Genomic DNA, 14,541 nt, shown 5'->3' with positions numbered 1-14,541 from the left:
CTCACTCTCCAGGGGTATCTGCGTTTAACGTGCTCCCTGGGAGATTCTTATGACCCCTGACGTTAGGTATTTCCTTCGAAGGGGCCTTCTGAGGTCATCTGGGGAAAATGCAAGGCTCAGAGCCCTCGCCCTGGCTGCGCCGGAAGTCACCTGAGAGCTCCAAACACCTTGATGCCTGGCCACACCCCCGTCCGGGCGAATCAGCACCATCAGAGGTGGGCCCAGGAAGTGGCATTTTTAAAAAATCTCCCCGGGTGATTCTGAAGCACTCGGGGTGAGACTTACAGGTTGCGAACATTCGACCCTGCCTTCCCCACCCCCACCCCAGCAAGCTGGGCTATGCCAGAGTCACGTCTGGAGCATCTCAGGTCAAGATAGAGATCCTCTTGTTTCCACCAGGCTCACGGGCTGAATGCGCCAGGATTCCTCCCCTTTGTGGGGAGAAGGTGGAGGGAAAGGAAGCCCGCGGGACAGTCAGTGGGAGATGGAAAATCTAGGCCAGGCTCTGTGTGTCATTTCCTCCGCAGGGTCACCCTCTTCTTCTTCTTCTTTTTTTTTTTTAAGTTTATCCATCTGTTTTTGAGAGAGAGCTTGTGCACGTGTAGGGGAAGGGCCGAGAGAGCAAAGAATCCCAAGCAGGCTCTGCACTGTCAGCCCAGAGCCCAATGCAAGGCTCGAACCCATGGACCATGAGACCAGGACCTGAGCGCAACCCGCCCCCCACAGTCGCTAGAAAATGGGTCTCACACTCATCCGCCTTCTCATGCTAAAGGAAGAAAGATGCTGAGCATAGAAAGCCTTTTGCAGAGACATACAATAATCAGTAAAATCATTCCAGGCCACAAGCCCCTGAGAAGAGGGGTCGGGTTCAGAGGTCTGCTGGTTTGGGAGAAGAGGACAAGACCAAAAACCAGATCAGAGCCCCCCACAAGGGTGTAATGACACTTTAATGATAGGGGAAGGGTGCCCTCCCCGCGGCTTTCCGGAGCACTTGACTGTGGGTGCCACCGGTACCGACTCCGCAAAACACAGCCATGTGCGGAGGAGAAGGGGTGGAGCCGGGCTGTGCCCACGGGACTTGGGGGGCAAAGGCGGGGCTGGGAAGGTGGAGGCTGAGGCTGGGGCTGGACGGGACAAGGGCAAGGCTGCTGTGGGGGTCTTTTGGAGTGTGCCTCCCCCAGGTACTTCTGCTGGTTGAAGCCCCGCCTTCGATGAGGAGGTGAAGGCGAGGGGGGCTGGTGGGGGGGGGTCACAGTCTGCTTACGCGGAGCACATCTCAGGGGTCCCCTTTCATTCCCGCGAGTGTTGACGGGCCTCACAGAAGCTGGGGTCATTAGTGGCGGCGGCTGACAGGAACCGTACTTGAGGTGCAGGCAGCCTGGCCCTCCTCCTGCCGCCTCCAAGGCTGCCTTCCCTACGGCTCTGTAATGATTTGACATCTAAACGCTGAGAACAACGAGGGGGAAGCAAAAGAAACCGCTCCCGGCTGTTTCCTTTGCCAAAAAGTGTAATTGGCACGGCTGGGCGGGAAATGCACAAGCCCCCCCAGGCTCCCCGACCCCCCCGCCCCGTGCTCCCCAGGAGATGAGAGGGGGGCCCCGGCAGCTGCGAGCCTCACCCCGGCTGTCTGCCCGACACACCAGACTGTCCTCAGGGCCCAGGGACAGATGAGCAGAAACGCGGCATCCTAGCCACTGGCCAGTGCTTGTGTGCACGAGCGCAAGAGTCCTGTGCAAAGAGTCCCCCCGCAAAGCCGAAGCCTGTTCCCCCCCGCCCCTCCAACTTCTCCAGGCGCCAGGGGAGCTCAGAGCTCAGGGTCCTGGGGAAGCAGCAACAGCTCCTCTGCAAAGGATGTCAGGAGATTTGCAAACAAGACAAAACTCACCCACACCAGCCTGCAGGAACACGTGCTCAGAGCCTCACCAAGAAGTGCGGTTGACCCCTTGTAGTTTCCTAGTTGTTTTTCCCTCCCTCCTTTCTCCCTTCCTCCCTCCCTCCTCTTTCTCTATCTTCTTCCTCCACTTCTAATTGTTTGGTACACCTTCTCTCAGAGGTCATTTATAATCCACCCACATCGAAATCACACATGCTCCCGAACTCGGCACTTCTGTGTTGGTCCTGTGGCTCTTGCTTCTGCTGGCGGGCACCGGGTCGAGCTGGGCACAAGGACCCTGAGTGCCGGGATGAGAGATCCACAGGCATGGTAGGGGGGATGGGACAAGTCCGTGTCAGGGCCTCTGAGAACAGAAGGCTGAGCAGCTGTCAGAGCGAAGGGGTCCGAGCTCTATAAACGCTGGGGGGAAGCTCTCCAAATACATTAGGTCACAGAGAAAAGTGCCTGAGTATGAATACTATGTTACTCCTTGGGTAAAAATAAAAGAGTGGGGGCGGGAAGGGGATTAAGCAGCAATGGCAGTGTTTTCTTTCTTAAAAATAGATCTGAAATAAATATTGTAATCTGTCAGCATTTGTAAGATCTGGGTGGTAAGTTTGCAGTTACTGTTACACAGCTTTCTGTTTCAAATCTTGTTTGAAATACTGAATAAAATAACAAAACGGGGCAGGGGAGAGAGGAATGGGAGGAACACAGAGGATTTTTAGGGCCGTGAAAATACTCTGTATGACATTAGAATGATGGATATGTGATTACACATTTGTCCGAATGCACAGAATGTCCAACACCAAAGAGTGACCCCCCCCCCACCCCCGCAAGGCAAACTATGGACTTTGGGGTCATTACAGTGTGTCCCCGTAGGTCCATCCTTGGTAAAAAAAAAAAAAAAAATGTTACCCTTCTGGTGACAGATGTAGATTATGGGGGAGGCCATGCATGCATGAGGTAAGCAGTATACGGGAAATCTCTGAACCTTCCCGTCAATTTTGTTGTAAGCCTCAAAGTCCTCCGAAACAAGTAAAGTCTTTTCAAAAAATAAAATAAAATAAAATAACAAAACTTAAGTGGAGAGATATCTTCTATAAATGCATTTATTCTTGTAAATAATGGCAGCTAACATTTTCATAGTGCTCCCATGGGCCGGGCATATGTTAACTCACTGAATTCTCCCAACAACCTTGTGGGGTAGGTCTCTTATAATCCCCCTGTATAAAGAGGAAACTGAGGCTTGAGAAGTACGGTGTACGACTTAGAACACAACGCTAAGGAAGTCAGAACTTGAACCCAGGCAGCCTGGCCCCAATGTCTATGCTCTCAACCACCAGGCTTCACTCAACAGCCCGGGAAGGTAGAGTCAGGGATGCTGGAGGGAAGTGTACTTTTTACTGAACAGCATTTTGAACTATTCGAATCTTTAACATGTGCACCTGTCACGATTTTTCAAAATGGTATTTTAAATAAATCCCAGTCACTAAGAAATAACAGAATCCTGACAGGCGTGGGGCTCAGAGAGATGGAATGGGACGTCTTCTCAGAGGCTGAGGAAATGCTCTAAAGCCACTGCAGAGATAGTCCCTGTGTGGACACAATTCCTGCTTCTTTTCCATGTTGCAGCAGCTCTGGTCCTGGGGCCCCGTCAGCGTCTGCCTGCTTAGCACCCTTCCTCTCCTTCCTTCTGGCACAGACCCCGCACCCTTGCTGCAGGTTGGACATGTGACCCCAGGTGGGCCACGGGGATCGGCCCAGGAATCGGTTCCGGCTCTAAGCCCGGCCAATCAGCAGCCTGCCCTGGGCTTCCCGAGGCAGAAGATGCTTTTCCACGTGGTAATGGGGCTCAGAGGGCCAGCAGCCCCCTCCCGGTGACCGAGTGGTAGAAGTATGAACCCAGAGAGGGAGGGCTTCATTCAAACCCTGGCTCCTCTCCTCTCCAAGCCAGCTGCTTCCCTGCCTTCCCTGCTTTGGTTACATTCCCACTGAGTTGGATGCTAATAGAAACCCACAACTCAAAACAAGGGAAGCCCTGACCCAGTGGTTAAGCGCTCCAGTGGTTAAAGGGATCATGGGGGGGGGGGGGGGGGAGGGGAGACTAGAATCCCAGCTCTGCCACCTGCTGTGTGATCTCAAGCAAGTTAGTTAACCTCTCTGAGCCTGATGTGCTCCCCGAGCTCACTATCAAAACCAACTCCTTACCAGCCACATTAAACCAAAACCAGAGGCTCTGGAAGAGGGGGTGCCAGCTGGCAACCAAGCAGCAGAAAGGCAGGCAGCTGGCCACTCCTTTTTTGTGTCCCTTCACTCACTGTCTGCCTTGAAAGAATGTCCATGTGACCCTCAGTAACAGCTCTCTGGCCCCACGGCTCCCAGTGGCTTCAGTCAATGGGATCTCGATAGGATGCAGGGCAGGAAGGAGTGAAGCCAGGATATCCATCATATTTCTCTGTAGGGTCCCCACAGGCTGGCTGCATCCCAGAGTGAGGGTCCCTCACGGCTCCTTCAGGGGGCCCCCCCTAGCCCCACCCCTCTGCTGCTGAGGATGATGCCCCCCCCCCCCCCGCTCCACTGCAGGGGCAGGAGCCGCCCCACACATTGCTAGCCCCTGATCCTGCACTCTTTCCGGAGGCTCTGCCCACACTTCATAAATATTCCCTCAAATTACCCAGCGTGAGTGTGTGTCATCTGTTTTTCATGGGACCCCGACTAGTTGCCAGTGGTCCTTTTCCTAGTCTCTCCGGGCCCTCATCAGATAAAATCCTGCTCTGTGGAGGGCACTACTCCAGGGTCCCAGCTCTGGCCACCGTCCTCATTTCCCTCCAAGCTTCTGGACTCCAGCAAGCCTCTCCCAATCTGCCAGACCCCAAACCCCCAAAAAGGACCCGCCAATGAGAAGCAAGTGACCATTCGCATCTGATGGAGAGTGGTCCGAACAGGAGGCACACAGGGTCACATCTGGGCTCAGGAAATGTCTAGAGAAGCAAGCCACTGATCTCTGCACACCAGAACAGGTACCTGAGAGTGTATATTTATCGAAAGATACATAGAAATGGACAGATGGCACCTGGCTGTAGATACAGGAGCTCCGATAGAGAACCGTGTAGGAACGTGTGTATTTGCCAGCGGCAGAACACGAGGTCTCTACATCTTCGGCCACAACCAACAACACACAAGCGCCTGATCTTGGAAAACCACAGTTGTTTCTGTGGTTGGGTTCCCTCTCCAGAGGTTTCCAAAATGAGAAGGCTGGTTTTGGGGGCAGTCTTTAAATATGTGTGTGTATCTTTCTAAAGAAGAGAGAAAAGCGGAAGGGAGGACCAGAAGCGTATTTTCCTGTTGTGCATGGCAGAGAAGAGGGGACCGGTTCTGGGCAAGGACGTGATCCCACTGGAAAGGCGTGAAAGAGAACGCCAGAAAGGACAGCTAGGGTTCCTAGGTTGGGACGTAAAAAACCACGACAGCCAGGAAGGTCACGCGTCTGCAGTCCGCTGAAATCCCTTGTAGCACGTTACAATCAGTTAAGGGCAAAATAAAATCAGAATGATACTAAGAGGTAGCAGCTGTTTATCTTCTCGGAGATTTCGAGGGTCTCTGGAAGCGGGCCAGGTAAGGGCGTTCTCCTGGAAGAGACTGGGGTAGGGCACCGTTCTGGCCGGGGGCTCCCCCAGAGCTGGGACGGGCGTGGGCCAGCCTGCGTGGAAACCGCAGCTCGGGAGCCCGCGCGAGCCTCCGCCGGTGGCCAGGCCAATTCCAAACCCAGAGTCATTTCTCGGGTAAAGTTATGCAGTCCTCACAACATATAAATAAAAGTTTAGTTCTGTGTTTCCATAGAACTTCTACATGGAGGCTAGCTGCATATTAGTGGAGTAACAATAATTATTAATAACAATAATCATCATCATAACAATAATTAATAGAATAATAATGCCTGGGGGGGCGGGGGAGGGGGTCCTTCATATGGCAGGGCGGGGCTTCCTGGGGAGGGGTCTATGTCTGGTAAAAGTGGTGGTAATGGTGGTGGTGTTCGTGGTGGTGGTGATGTTCGTGTCTCTGCACCGCCTGGCCGGCCGGGCTCTCGTACACCACCACGGCGGGCAGGTCCCTCACGCGGTCCCGCCCCACGACACTGCCGCCCACGGCCAGCGGCACCTGCGGCCCCCGGCACCCCTGCTGGCTCTCCTTGGCTCGGTGCTTGTGCTTCTTGTGCCCGAGGGGTGCCAGAGTGGGGAGGAGGGCCGGGCTGGCGGCCAGCTGGGCGGCCGGGGACACCGCGGGGGCGGTGGGGCCCAGAGGGGGCTTGCTTCTTGCCCCTCTGGCCACGTGGCCCGCACCCACGCTCTTGCCCTGGGCCTTGGGGGACCTCACAAAGTGCTTGCTCCCATCCTGGGTGCCCCGGAGCCGCTGCTGGACCTCCGAGACCTTGGCGAATGGGGCGTCAAGGAAGTGGAAGGAGCCCGGCTCCGTGCCTTGGGGCTTTCGGTGTGGGACGTGGATGGCTTCTGGCTCATGGGAGCGAGACCGAGTGGGGTTGGAGGTGCGGGGGGGCAGCTCTGACTTCTGGGCCACTGACGGGGAGCCTAGGAACCAATTTAACAGATATTTCATGAGCACCTACTGCGTGCGGGAGCCGCACTGTGCCCCTGAAACCACGCCCACGCCCGGTGCTCCCGGAACGCTAACTTCTGACGGCTCCTCCCCCCCCCCCCCCCCCGAGCCCCGACTGCTCCTCGCTGCCTTGGAGGAACCTCTCTGGAACAGAACTTTGCCATCTGCTAAACGGGAAGAACTGCTTCTTCGTCGGGTCCTTAAAAAGAATTCATTCCCCTTCCAGGAGACGGAGGAGAAAGACAGAGACCCTGCTATGTGTCCGAGGTCATGGGAACACGAAGGAAATTCAGGCATCTTCCTTCACTTACAGAGGTGACCGACACAGGAATTACACGTGGGAGGAAGGGGAGAAGGGGTGGGGGCGTGAAATGAAGTGGGCCGCCTCTTCATTTATTTCAGCAAGGCGTCAACACATGTCAACGGGCTGAGGAAGACAGAGCAGTATGTTGCTAATCGGACAGGGCAAAGGGCCTGGGGTAGGGGCACAGAACTACTGTGTTCATTGCACTGTAGGCCCCAAGATGTTCTTTGATTTTGTTCAGCTTTGTGCACGTGTTAGTCTTTTAAGTGTTTTTAATGTCATCTCCTCCCAGAGGACTCTGTAACCCGTCCAATCAAAGCTGTACCTGCCCCCAGCCCAGGGGCATGATGAATGCCCCCCACCCCACCCCACCCTGCAGGTGTAGGAGCTCCCTTACCAGGCCCAAACTGGGACGTGTAGTTCTCTATCCCGGCGAGATCTAAGTAGTGGTTTCTCCTCTCAATGTTCTCGTCCACACAATGGTGGTCGCAACCAGACTGCTCCAGACGGCTGTCCCCCTGGAACCTATGACAAGGAAGCAAGTGAGTGGGTGGGCAGCAGCCCCGCCCCCCCCCCCCCCCCCCCCCCGGGGAGCCACCAGGAGGAATCCTTCTGAACTTTCCATTCATTTCCTTCTGGGTCTTGGGAAGGGGGTGAGGGGAAGGGAGTGGTCATCTCGTCAATCTGTGTCTCTATTTCCTTCCCTGACGGAGGAGATAAGACCTCTTCCGGCCTCCCTGAGCCTTCTGGGAGGACCAGATAGGTATCTGCTTTGAACAGATCCAAAGTAAAGGTGAGAGGTTACTGGTCAAAGCTTCAGGATGCCCCAAAGTCAGGCTTCAAACCATGTGTGCCCATTGCAGACAAGAGGCCTAACTCCTCTTAGGGCTGGAGCCCCAGAGGGTGTGGACGGAAGCTCCCAAGCCATTGCCGCAGAGGGTGGCAGGCTCTGTACCCGGCCCCAAAGCCCAGAATGGGCCTTACCAGTGTGTGCATGTGTAAGAAAGGGGGTGGGGACAGAGGTGCCCCCAGAGGCCACATTTCTCCCACTGCAGGAGTCTGGGTTCCCTGCCTGTCCCCTCCAAGGCTCTCTGATCTGCCAGCCCCACCTCCCTCACCCTCCCCACTCCCCAGCACAGCTAGCCTTCATGCCCGGATGCCTGGATTCCCAGCCCCCTCCCCACAACAAGCCTCGGCCCCTGCTTGGACTGCCTTCTCTCTCTTCCCTCTGGGCTCGTGCTTCTCACATTCCGGCCACTTCCTTTCCATTTCACAACAGGTACAGACACCCCGCCCCTGCCTTTCTGGGCCACTGAGGCCTCCTCTCGCCTCCTATACTGCCTGCCTTTCCTCTCTTCTCTTCCCTTCCCTCCCTGCAGTTAACAAAATAACAACAGGCAGAAGAGAACTGCGGCCTTACAATTTCTTAGCCACGATTCTGAAACCCAAAAAGCCCGAAGACCAAGACTGCTCATGACCTGTCAGGCAGCCACGCTGCCCTAAACGGATGTGAAGGTAGCTGTAGCCTTTCCATCACTTCACGCGGACAGTCCCGCGGCTCCGTGCAGAAATGTCAGTGCGCTAAATCCCAAGGTGCTGCCCAGACACCACACAGAATACGTAACTACGCCGAGAACACCTTGTCTCAAACCCGGCGAATGCTGAATGCCAAAACTTCTCGAGCCCAAAGCATTTGGGACAAAGGAATGCGGACTTATATTTAGTTATTTTTAAAACCTCAGCTTGATTTGTGAGCCTGTCCTCTGAAGTCACTGCCCCCCCCCCACCCCGCCCCGAAGAGAACACAGTCGGGAGCCCTCCCCGCCACCGCCGCTCAGGCAGCACACAGCTGGCGCTCCATATGTGCTCAGGTGCACTGGGCTGCCGTCCACCCTCCCGCAACCAGTGTACCTGAGCAGGGCTCGCTGCTTCTTCTCCCAGCTGCGCAGCTCCTCAGCGGGCTTGGTCTCCGCTCTGGGCCTCGTGCTCTGCAGGTCTGAGTCCCGCCCGAGAAAGAGCCGGGTGAACGGTTTGCTCTTGCGCCCGCCAGCTTCCTGGCTCTGCTGGGGTTTTCTAAGCTCCCTGGCATGCAGCCCTTGACAAGTGGCCCAGGGAAGCTCACCGTGGCTCTGTGGAAGGGGTTCGCCAAGCCAGGACCAGACAGGGGGGTCTCACGGCTACTTGTCCCCTTACCGTCTCCCCGGCTAGACTCCCCTCCTCCCCAGGCTCCTCAGCTGACATTCAAGGCCATGCCCTGCCCAGGCTCATCACAACACAAGCCTTCACTGTAGCTGCAGCTATGCCCACGCACCCCTCCAGGGCTTTGCCTCCACAGGGCCCCCCACCTGTAATCCCTTCCCTATCCAGATCCTGCTCTTTCAAGGACCCGCTCAAATCCCGCCTGTCCACAGAGTCGCTCCCAGTGGAAACCCCCAGGACTCGCTCCCGCTCCTCCCAGGCAGGGGTGTGATCCTTCCGAGAGCTTGAAGCGGACTGGCCCCTGTGGCCCGGGCGGCCCTCCAACCCCTCACCAGGGTGATTGAGAAGGATGCCCTTCTTGCCCTGGCTTCCATCGGGGGCCACGGTGAGTTTCACCCGCAGGGTCTTGCTCGACGTCGGGGAGTGGTTGACGGAGGAATCAACCACCTCGTAGATGGTGTGCAGCAGGCTGGTGATGTCCTGCAGGGGAGCGAAGCAGAAAGGCACCCGGGGCTTCAGTCTCAGTGTCTTGACAACCCAGGAATCAGAGGGCCAGTGAAGCCCCCCGGCTCCCCCAAAGTCAAGACGAAGGCACAAACTTGCACGTGAGAGGTTCATTTGAGAAGGGGTCCCAGGACACAGAAGCAAGGGGGCAGCAAACAGTGGATGCCCCGAACGAGCAGGTATGGCCGTGGCCAACCAGGCTCAGTCCACTTGGGCCCTTGGAAAGACTATGTGGAACCCACCTCGGCAAACTCCCGTCCCTCGGTGGTTGAGAGTTGCCCCCCCCCCCCCACCCCCACCCAGGGATGCTCTAGCCTCTGGGCTTCCGGTCTGTCTTGCAAAGGCTGAGCCAGCTCCCGGGCACCAGAGAAAGGTCTTATGGCGGGCACTGTCCACCACAGCAGCAGGTCAACCTAGAAGCAGGTCAGCGATCTTGCTGGGAAGAAAGGCACCCACAGCACCTGCTTCAGGTCTGGTGAGCTCCTTCTGAATGCAAATGGAAAAGCAGATGTGTCCCTAAAGATGAAATACCCTGGGAGAACTTGAGCAAATCTCATCTCGTCTCTGGGCCTCAAGCTGTCCCCTCAGCCAGAACACTGGTGTCCAACCCATGCTCCGAGAAACATCTCAGACGCTTCCGACCGGCGAATGCAGGGATAAACGGGGTCTCCCTTTGTTCTGGGCATCCGCTAAGGTCGTTTGTCTGAGGCGGGGCTTCCGGCTTTACATGATGTAGGAAACCTCTGGAAGAGATGTCTGCTCTCTATAGGTCAGGCCCACAGAAGGCCAGTTATCTGCCCTGCGGCTCTTCGTAAACACAGACGGGCTCAGCCGTCGCTTCATTCCGTACCCATCAACGGTGCCTCCCACTCACCACAGCTGACTTGCCCTGTGGCCATGCGAGCTGAGTGAGGGTCACCCCGGAGGTCCAGAATCTCCTGCTAAATCTTCGGACTCTTTGATACTGGATAATTCTCATTTAGTTTTTCTCAGCTCCCCACCTCCCCACCTCCCCAGCCCCTGGCGACCACCATTCTACCCTCCGTCTCTATGACAATCCATTCCGGGTGATCGCACGGTATTTGCCTTTTTGTGACTGGCCTTGTCATTTTAGCGGAAAGTCCTGGAGGTGCGCCCACGTTGCAGCACGTGTTAGAACGTCCTTCCTTCTTAAGGCTGAATAAGGCTGCATTGTGTGGATGCGTCTATCCGTTCATCTGTGGACGGACCCTTGGGTGGCTTCTGCCTTTTGGCTGTTGTGAAGAACGCTGCTGTGAACACGGTGCGCAAGGATCTCCTCGAGACCCTGCTTTTGGGCGTGTACTCACTAGGAGAATGGCCGGGTCACGTGGCGATTCTGCGCGTCGTTGTTCGAGGAGCCGCCATGCTGTTTCCCAACTCGAAGCAGTTACATCGTCTCACGCCCCCACCGACAGCACGCGGGGTTGATCGTGCCCCTTCCTCACTGGCACTTGCTCTTTTTGGTTTGGGGTTTGTTTTCAAACTTTTTAAATGGTTTTTTTTTTTAATGTTTATTTATTTTTGAGAGAGAGGGAGAGAGAGAAGAGAGAGAGGCAGAGGAGCCGAAGCAGGCTCCGTGCTGACAGCAGAGAGCCCGACGCGGGGCTCCGACCCACGAACCGTGAGATCACGACCTGAGCCGAAGTCGGACGCTCAACCGACTGAGCCACCCAGGCGCCCCGTTTTTGATGTAGTCAACGTATCTATTTTTACTTTCGTTGCCTGCAATAACTTAATTTTTTTTTATGTTTCTTTTTGAGAGAGAGAGAGTGTGTATGTGAGCAGGGGAGGGGCAGAGACAAGTGTGGGACAGAGGATCGGAAGCCAGCTCTCCGTTGACAGCAGCGAGCCCAACACAGAGCTCGAACAAATGAACCGTGAGACCATGACCTGAGCCGAAGTTGGACGCTCAACCGACCGAGCCGCCCGGGGCTGATAACTTGATTTTTCACAAAACCTTCTGGGGGGCTGGGCTGGAACATCTGTGGAAGCGGCCAATTTGAGACCCAGGCTTGCTGGCCTGCTCAGCAATCCCACGTCCTCTGGCGAGGCCCACAGGGGACTCCTCCTTTCTTCCCTAGGGCTGCTCTGCACAGCCACATATGCCCCCTCCCTCTTACCATCTTAAGAAGCCCAAGAAGGAGGCATCAGAATCCCCATTTTACAGAGGAGGAAAGTGACGCCCTCCAACATCATCCCCCCGAGAGTCATCCCAAGCCAGGGGGCCCAGGGATTCGGGCTCTAGGAACCGGCACGCTCTGGCAATCCCAGCTGAAAAATCAACTCTTGCCTGCACGGGGCCCAGCACACAGAAGTAGGTGCCTGCGAATATTTATTGCACAAACGAACAGGCGCTTTCTTCCGAGTTGGGAAGCTGGCCCAGACGCCAGCTCCGGGCTGCAGCCGCGGTGAGGAAGGAGCCCCTCTGCCCTCGCACACAGAAGCACGCATGCAGACAGCCGGAGAGTATGGAGGGGACTGGTATTTATAGCCAGGTTTGAGGAGTGGCCTTGGGGCTAAAAATAGACCAAGGGAAACACTAGGCTGGTTTCTCCCTGGACCGGAAGCCAACCTCCTCGCTCCTCAGCAGAAGGAAGACACCATCCAGCGATGCCTTCTCCAGGCCGGGCGGGAGCACCTTCCTTGGAGACCATCGCTTCCCTGCTCTTCCTCTGGTTGCCAAGGGTAAAGGAAGGCAAGACACACAATCAGACAGCAGTGTCTGCCAGCAGGTTCCTGTGAGGCCTCCAAGGTTGGGGGGCCGGGGCGGGGGGAGGCGACCCTTTTACGGTCAGCACGTGAGGCCCCTCGGCATTTCCGAACCGGAAAGGAATGAAGAAGGCAGCGACCAGAGGCGGCATGGCCTTCACCACTGCACATGTCAGAAGAGAGGGCAATGCCGCCACACCCCTGAGAAGCCCGGCCTGGCTGTCTGCGTGGCCTTAACAAACAGGTCGGGGCCTCCGCAACTCAGCTCGCTTGACCAGGTTTCCAGATTGCAGTGTGTCCCCCTGCGAAGATAATTACATCACGACTGCCATACATTCCCAAACAGGATGGGGAAGAACGGTGGCTCTGACTCTGGAAAAACCATAACCCCTCACACAAAGAACCACAGCTGGAGGGGACGGGGGTTCACCTGGACCATCCCCAGCCTCCACGAGCAAGGTGTCCAGCCAGGAAGGGTTTTCGCTGCTTCCCAAGTACCCAGGCCCCTCTCGGGGGCTTTGCCTGCCCACGATCCCCTAATAACAGCCCCTTGATTTTATTTCATGAGCCAAACGCATGTTCATGTTCAGTCTGTGTGGCTCATGTATCACATAACTTCCCCTGGGCTCCAGAAGGAGCACCTGACCCAGAATAGGCCATCTGAAATATCACAAACCCATGGCAAAAACGACCAGGTCAGGGCCACTCGTGCGAGGCGATCGGAGCCAGTGAAATTCAGTTCTGGAACTTCCGCATGGTGGGGTGGGAGGGTCGCTGAGAGTCTCAGATAGAGGGTAAAATGTCAGCCACCACCTTGCTACTGGCCAGGGGAGAGGCTGCCAGACAATGAAGGAATACAGAGGAAACAGAGCCACGAAGACAGCTAGTCCTGACGACACTGAGCCTCTGGATCCAGCCGTGCCTGAAGTCAGTGCCCTGGACCACATTGCAGTTACATGAACCAATATATTCCTTTATTATTATATTATTATATTTTTTTAACCTATAGCAGTTTGCTGGGATTCTGTCACGTATGTCCCAAGGAGTCCTGAATTATTAAAAGTCACTCATGGTTCCTTCACCCTGTTCTAACATTCCTTAAGCCCCGGCTGAGGAAGAGACACCCTTTTTTCCAGCCAGGTCTCCCCTCTGGCAGCTTCTCCTGCACCACCCACAGAAAAGAAAACCTGCAGCCCTGCACCAGGTAGGGAGACAAGACAGCAAAGCTTCTCTGGGCACACCCCTGATGCCCTGGCGAGCCAGAGGCGGCCAGCCATGCTAATCTCGGACCCCTCTGCAGACCTGTAACGGGGTCACACGTCTGGAAACCAGAGCTTCATGAGGAGGGAGACGATGTCACAGAGGAACAGTAGGAAAAGAAATAAGGAGGCCAAAGGGGTGATGCCAAGGTCCAGGGTAAAAGGGAGGCAGGGACTGCAAGAATTCAGACCAGGTCATGCTCTTGCTTAAACTAACCCACCAGTGGCCTCCCTCAGCACCAGGGCTCAAAGCCAGGGCCTGCCCTGCCAGCTCCGGCCGCAGCCATGTCTCCTGGTGAGCCCACCGGTCTCCTCCGGTTCCTTAAACACCCGGAGCACTCCTGCTGGGTCCAAGCCCGGGACTCTGTCCCCACAGGCAGGCCTCCCTAGACACACTGGTCCCTCTCTGTCGCACTGTTTACTTCCTTCACTGAACACGTCACAGCCTACGGTTGCCCTGTGATTGCTTGGGATCTGCCTCCCGGAGCAGCTGCCAGAGCCACAGGCTGGGAACTCTGTCTGCACTGTCCCCCCTGACCTTGTCCTCACACCTAGGGCACAGTGGATGCACACAGTGGGTGCTCAATATTTAGACAGAGGCGCGGGAGAAGGGTGAGAGGCACACAGGGAAGAGAGAGGTGTGGCAGGAGGGCCGAGGGGAGAGACACAGGTGTTCGGAGGGAGACGGGTGTTGAAGAACAGGCCTGGGACACGGCCGTGCACAGAGCCGCTGACACAACCCTCGGGGCTGGGGGTGCTCGTTCCTGTATGGGCACAGGGAGGCCCCACCTGGCCTCTGTGTGCCCCCCTGGCCCCAGCTCCCAGGCAGACCGGCTGAGGTGGGAGGTGGCCTGGGGTGGTCCCAGCTCTGGGACTACAGACGGGAGGAGGCAGGACCTCAGGCACCTGCTTCCTGACCTTCCCCTTCTCTAGTGGGAGCAGCGCCTGGCCTGAGTCCCAGGGAGCCGGCCACCCCTTCCTGTCACCTCTGCCCACTCACCAGGCAGCTCTGGGACATTCCTCCAGGTCTCCCTGAAGCTCCAGCGGCCTTGCTC

The 14,541-nt window shown here is 56.3% G+C and overlaps 1 protein-coding gene across 2 annotated transcripts in view; it reads right to left on the bottom strand.

Moving 5' to 3' along the window:
* Positions 1–2,967: 2,967 nt before the first annotated feature.
* NKD1 (NKD inhibitor of Wnt signaling pathway 1) overlaps positions 2,968–14,541 on the bottom strand; it is an 83,459-nt gene continuing 71,885 nt past the window's right edge. For both annotated transcript variants that reach the window (XM_060650802.3, XM_081791537.1), the window contains 4 exons: positions 9,326–9,473; positions 8,706–8,790; positions 7,192–7,319; positions 2,968–6,462 (listed from right to left, as the gene is read on the bottom strand). In XM_060650802.3, the coding sequence (XP_060506785.1) occupies positions 5,873–6,462; positions 7,192–7,319; positions 8,706–8,790; positions 9,326–9,473 (951 nt within the window). In that variant the 3' untranslated portion in view covers positions 2,968–5,872. The remainder of the gene's footprint in view (positions 6,463–7,191; positions 7,320–8,705; positions 8,791–9,325; positions 9,474–14,541) is intronic.

Source organism: Panthera onca, chromosome E2 (assembly GCF_046562875.1).
Source record: "Panthera onca isolate mPanOnc1 chromosome E2, mPanOnc1 haplotype 2, whole genome shotgun sequence".
In the NCBI taxonomy this organism is placed as follows: Eukaryota; Metazoa; Chordata; class Mammalia; order Carnivora; family Felidae; genus Panthera; species Panthera onca.
Note: the sequence above shows the minus strand (reverse complement) of the source record. Positions and strands in the feature narration are given on the sequence as shown.